This window comes from Babylonia areolata, chromosome 2 (genome assembly GCF_041734735.1).
Source record: "Babylonia areolata isolate BAREFJ2019XMU chromosome 2, ASM4173473v1, whole genome shotgun sequence".
Taxonomy (NCBI): Eukaryota; Metazoa; Mollusca; class Gastropoda; order Neogastropoda; family Buccinidae; genus Babylonia; species Babylonia areolata.
In genome coordinates this window covers 744,895-751,525 of record NC_134877.1, presented here as the reverse complement: position 1 = coordinate 751,525, position 6,631 = coordinate 744,895, and the positions used below count along the sequence as shown (strand labels likewise).

Below are 6,631 nucleotides of genomic sequence, written 5' to 3'. Positions count from 1 at the left end.
GGTAGACAGTCAGATGGGGTGTAGAGGTGATGACAGATGGTAGACAGTCAGATGGGGTGTAAAGACAGATGGTGGACAGTCAGATGGGGTGTAGAGGTGATGACAGATGGTGGACAGTCAGATGGGGTGTAAAGACAGATGGTGGACAGTCAGATGGGGTGTAGAGGTGATGACAGATGGTAGACAGTCAGATGGGGTGTAAAGACAGATGGTGGACAGTCAGATGGGGTGTAGAGGTGATGACAGATGGTAGACAGTCAGATGGGGTGTAGAGGTGATGACAGATGGTAGACAGTCAGATGGGGTGTAAAGACAGATGGTGGACAGTCAGATGGGGTGTTGGGGTGGTGACAGTCACAGACAGGGGGTGCTGGGCAGACTTGTCACTCACAGCATCCGGTGCCTGTGGACGGAGGATGGCACAGGTCCACTGCGGCCAGTGGTCCACGATCACCTCAAAGCCCTCCAGCAGGCCGCACAGGTAGTTGGACACGATGTAGAACATCTGCACACAGGCACACCACGTCAACATCTGCACACAGGCACACCACGTCAACATCTGCACACAGGCACACCACGTCAACATCCGCACACAGGCACACCACGTCAACATCCGCACACAGGCACACCACGTCAACATCTGCACACAGGCACACCACGTCAACATCCGCACACAGGCACACCACGTCAACATCCGCACACAGGCACACCACGTCAACATCTGCACACAGGCACACCACGTCAACATCCGCACACAGGCACACCACGTCAACATCTGCACACAGGCACACCACGTCAACATCCGCACACAGGCACACCACGTCAACATCTGCACACAGGCACACCACGTCAACATCCGCACACAGGCACACCACGTCAACATCTGCACACAGGCACACCACGTCAACATCCGCACACAGGCACACCACGTCAACATCTGCACATCAGGCACACCACGTCAACATCTGCACACAGGCACACCACGTCAACATCTGCACACAGGCACACCACGTCAACATCTGACTGAAACATTTGCACACAGGCACACCACGTCAACATCTGACTGAAACATCTGCACACAGGCACACCACGTCAACATCTGACTGAAACATTTGCACACAGGCACACCACGTCAACATCTGACTGAAACATTTGCACACAGGTACACCACGTCAACATCTGACTGAAACATTTGCACACAGGTACACTACGTCAACATCTAACTGACCTAACATCAGTGTCGTGCGCCTGTTGGGCACATCGAGGATTTCAGAAAACAACGTCAAATGAGAACACACACACAGACACACCCCAACTTGGCTGCCTGGGACGCCTGGTCAGGGAGAAAAGAGTTGAACTACCCATAAAGTCTACAAGTAGGTCAAGGTGTGGTCACTACAAGCTTTGGTCAGTTGAACTACCTATAACTGACCTACAAGTGGGTCAAGGTGTGGTCACTACAAGCTTTGGCCAGTTGAACTACCTATAACTGACCTACAAGTGGGTCAAGGTGAGGTCACTACAAGCTTTGGCCAGTTGAACTACCTATAACTGACTTACAAGTGGGTCAAGGTGAGGTCACTACAAGCTTTGGACAGTTGAACTACCTATAACTGACATACAAGTGGGTCAAGGTGAGGTCACTACAAGCTTTGGTCAGTTGAACCACCTATAACGGACCTACAAGTGGGTCAAGGTGTGGTCACTACAAGCTTTGGACAGTTGAACCACCTATGACTGACCTACAAGTGGGTCAAGGTGTGGTCACTACAAGCTTTGGTCAGGGACAGTTGAACCACCTATGACTGACCTACAAGTGGGTTAAGGCGAGGTCACTACAAGCTTTGGTCAGGGACAGTTGAACCACCTATGACTGACCTACAAGTGGGTCAAGGTGTGGTCACTACAAGCTTTGGACTTCCACTGCTCGCCTCCCGACAGTGAAGAAACTTGACGGGACGTGGTGGTGGGGGTGGGGGGGTGGCAGGGGGCGGGGGGGTGCGGGGAGAGGGGGGGGTCTGGAGTGTCAGATAGTCTTTCACAACACAGTCCCGCCACAACGCTAACTCGCCGACATGGGCAAACAAAATTAATAGTTTTCTTTCCTTTATCTGTGTGTGGGGTGTGGGGGTGGTGGGGGGCGGGGCGTGCGCTTGTTTGTTTCTCTCTCTCTCTCTCTCTCCCTCTCTCTTCACACACACATACACACACACTTCTTCATGGAATTTCGTCAGTCAGTCCGTCAGTCTCTCTCTCTCTTGTGGGAATTTAGACAGCGCAGTTGACTGGTACACGCACGTCTGCTATATACCTGTACCTGAAGCAGCTGTTAAAGCACACACCAACAGCAGCTCTTACATATGTACCTGCAGTAGCCAGCACGTATTTCCCTGTCCTGACCTTAACCTGACGGACATGCCCCAACAAACTCGGTTATCTCCAGTCACTGGACGGTGCGTTGGGCAGGTTGGTACGTTGGGAACTCCGTTCCACACACAGGACAAAAGTGCCGAGGTCACTGGACGCGTTTCAAGTTCATCTGGGGCGTTTCTGTGGGACGTTTTCCGTCTTTTGTAGGTGGGGGAGGGGGGGGAGGGGGGGGGGGGGGAAATGGGGGTGCTTGTGACAGTGTTAGCTCCCCCTTCCCAACGCCAAGGCTGCTTGTGTGTGTGTGTGTGTGTGTGTGTGTGTGTGCCTGTGTGTCTGTTGTGAATGTGCTTGTGTGTAAACCACTGCAGACTTTCTGCGCACCAAATTAGCGGCTAAAATCGTGATTTTTTTTTCTTTTCACAAATCACCCATTATATTTATCATGCATGTTTCAAGGTTTTCATGACTTCTTAAATTCATTATCTTTACAGTCAACCCACCTTTTGGAACAACAAATTTGCCATAGTTTCCCATGGCAAGATTACCATTTTGTTGTTGTCGTGTTCATCAAAGCATGACGCGACCACAGAGTAGTTATGTTCGTTCTGGTATCGTTTTCAACAGCGTGACTACATCACACAGCAGGGCGGATTTTGATTTTGTTGTTGCTGCTTGTTTGGGTTGTTGTTGTTTTTTCTCATGACGTTTTGACTGTGGGTCTGGCTTCCCCTTGTGTGTATCCATAGCTGGCGGACAGGTTTTCAGACCACTGCTGCTGTTACATTTGGCTGCTGTGTGTATATTCGTGGCTGGCTGGTTTAAAGGCCACTGCTGTGTGTATATTCGTGGCTGGCTGGTTTAAAGCCCACTGCTGCTGTTACATTTGGCTGCTGTGTGTATATACGTGGCTGGCTGGTTTAAAGGCCACTGCTGCTGTAACATTTGGCTGCTGTGTGTATATACGTGGCTGGCTGGTTTAAAGAAGGCCATTGCTGTGTGTATATACGTGGCTGGCTGGTTTAAAGAAGGCCACTGCTGTGTGTATATTCGTGGCTGGCTGGTGTAAAGGCCACTGCTGTGTGTATATTCGTGGCTGGCTGGTGTAAAGGCCACTGCTGTGTGTATATACGTGGCTGGCTGGTGTAAAGGCCACTGCTGTGTGTATATTCGTGGCTGGCTGGTGTAAAGGCCACTGCTGTGTGTATATACGTGGCTGGCTGGTGTAAAGGCCATTGCTGTGTGTATATACGTGGCTGGCTGGTGTAAAAAGGCCACTGCTGTGTGTATATACGTGGCTGGCTGGTGTAAAGGCCACTGCTGTGTGTATATACGTGGCTGGCTGGTGTAAAAAGGCCACTGCTGTGTGTATATACGTGGCTGGCTGGTTTAAAGGCCACTGCTGTGTGTATATTCGTGGCTGGCTGGTGTAAAGGCCACTGCTGTGTGTATGTCCGTGGCTGGCTGGTTTAAAGGCCACTGCTGTGTGTATATTCGTGGCTGGCTGGTTTAAAGGCCACTGCTGTGTGTATATACGTGGCTGGCTGGTGTAAAGGCCACTGCTGTGTGTATATACGTGGCTGGCTGGTGTAAAAAGGCCACTGCTGTGTGTATATACGTGGCTGGCTGGTTTAAAGGCCACTGCTGTGTGTATATTCGTGGCTGGCTGGTGTAAAGGCCACTGCTGTGTGTATATACGTGGCTGGCTGGTGTAAAAAGGCCACTGCTGTGTGTATATACGTGGCTGGCTGGTTTAAAGGCCACTGCTGTGTGTATATTCGTGGCTGGCTGGTGTAAAAAGGCCACTGCTGTGTGTATATACGTGGCTGGCTGGTTTAAAGGCCACTGCTGTGTGTATATTCGTGGCTGGCTGGTGTAAAGGCCACTGCTGTGTGTATGTCCGTGGCTGGCTGGTTTAAAGGCCACTGCTGTGTGTATATTCGTGGCTGGCTGGTTTAAAGGCCACTGCTGTGTGTATATACGTGGCTGGCTGGTGTAAAGGCCACTGCTGTGTGTATATACGTGGCTGGCTGGTGTAAAAAGGCCACTGCTGTGTGTATATATGGCTGGCTGGTTTAAAGGCCATTGCTGTGTGTATATACGTGGCTGGCTGGTGTAAAGGCCACTGCTGTGTGTATATACGTGGCTGGCTGGTGTAAAGGCCACTGCTGTGTGTATATACGTGGCTGGCTGGTGTAAAGGCCACTGCTGTGTGTATATACGTGGCTGGCTGGTTTAAAGGCCATTGCTGTGTGTATATACGTGGCTGGCTGGTGTAAAGGCCACTGCTGTGTCTGTGCAGATCAGCTGCTGTGGCTGCGAAAATAAACTGTGGTCGATTCAGGGCAAGATGTGCTTTATTGAATATCTGATCGTTTAACCTTTCGAATCGCTGTGTGTCTGTACGTGTGTGTGTCTGCCTGTCTGTTCCTCTCTCTCTCTCTCTCTCTCTCTCTCCTGTAGCCAATCGTTATGACCGTTCGAATCTCTCTGTATCTGGCTCTGTCTGTCTGTCTGTTTCTCCCAGTTCAGTCCACACACACAGATGCAGGGCTACCAGCTGCTGAAATGAGGTGAGGAGCTGTTCCATCATGTGCACACAGGGAATGTTCAAAGGATTCAATGAGACATGTGTCACTCTCTCTTTCTCCGCTCTTTGTTTTTGGGTTTTTTTTCTTGTTGTTGTTGTTTGTTGTTGTTTTTTGTCACTATGCCAATACAGCTAAAACATGTGTTACATTGGTTGAACCTACTTGTCAAAGTGGGCTGCAAGTATATCAAAGGACACAATCATAAAACAAACCAAACGAGTATTTCAGAAATGTACAAGCGTGTGAAATATAGCAGTAAATGCTTTGCCTCGTGAGCGCTGCAGTGACACAGTGCACTCCTGACACTGAAGGCTGCTGAGAAATAAACCCCCGGGAAACAGATAGTGAAGTACTTACTGCTGTAACACTACGTCTCTCGTGTCCTGCAACATGTCCTTCTGCATCAAGGACAGTGGTTTTAGTTTTCACTGTGTCCTTCTGCACCAAGGACAGTGGTTTTAGTTTTCACTGTCTCCGCTAACTCCACTTCAGCTGAAGCCACATGTAGCAATGCTGTAAAACCAGCCTTTCAAAACACTGTGACAAGCACATCTAGTACATAACGTTATGTCAAGATGCAGATGAACAATGCCGACAGCTCCCGATGAGCAATGCCGACAGCTCCCGATGAACAATGCCGACAGCTACCGATGAACAATGCAGACAGCTCGACAGCTCCCGATGAACAATGCAGACAGCTCCCGATGAACAATGCAGACAGCTCGACAGCTCCCGATGAACAATGCAGACAGCTCGACAGCTCCCGATGAACAATGCAGACAGCTCCCGATGAGCAATGCCGACAGCTCGACAGCTCCCGATGAACAATGCCGACAGCTCCCGATGAACAATGCCGACAGCTCCCGATGAACAATGCCGACAGCTCCCGATGAACAAGTTCGACAGCTCCAGATGAACAATGCCGACAGCTCCCGATGAGCAATGCCGACAGCTCCCGATGAGCAATGCCGACAGCTCCCGATGAACAATGCCGACAGCTCCCGATGAACAATGCCGACAGCTCCCGATGAACAATGCCGACAGCTCCAGATGAACAATGCAGACAGACCAGTGTCAACGCACCTCAAGTCCACACCCCACCCCCTTACAAAGTGAAGTTCGTCAACAAGAACTCGTCCCGCTCATCCCAAGTTCCGCCAACAAATTCATTTCAAACCCAGAACCTTTTTCTTCCAGTTTACAATCAAAACCCTTTTCAGTCCATGCAACAAATTGTCAGCCCTCATTTCACCCCCAAAGCTTCTGACTTTAGTAAAGATGACAAATACATGTTACTTTTCAGTTCCACAGACACGTGCCGTTTCTGCCCCAAAACCAACCAACCCATAAAGTTTAACGTCCACAGAGTATCTTTCAACTGCATGTGTTTCTGAACACTTCTTTTTTCAGAGTCTGCTGAACGTTTGTTCAATGCCACCTTTCTGGTTGGCAGGTTGTGGTTATTGCTCGAGTCTTCAGAGAGGGAGAGAAAGAGGGGGGAAGGAGGGGGGAGGGGGGAGAGAAAGAGGGGGGAGGAGATGGGGGGCGGAGACAGACAGACAGGCGGTGTGAAAAACAGACCGACAGAGACCGAGTAACAGACGAGACAGACATACGCTGGCACACACACACACACACACACACACAGAGGCAGACAGACAGTTGTCTGCTGT

The 6,631-nt window shown here is 50.2% G+C and overlaps 1 protein-coding gene across 1 annotated transcript in view; it reads right to left on the bottom strand.

Moving 5' to 3' along the window:
* Window positions 1-6,631, bottom strand: part of LOC143296302 (glycine N-acyltransferase-like) — a 43,549-nt gene that overhangs the window by 10,312 nt on the left and 26,606 nt on the right. Inside the window, exon 2 of the mRNA XM_076608156.1 lies at window positions 392-505. Within this exon, the coding sequence (XP_076464271.1) occupies window positions 392-505 (114 nt within the window). The remainder of the gene's footprint in view (window positions 1-391; window positions 506-6,631) is intronic.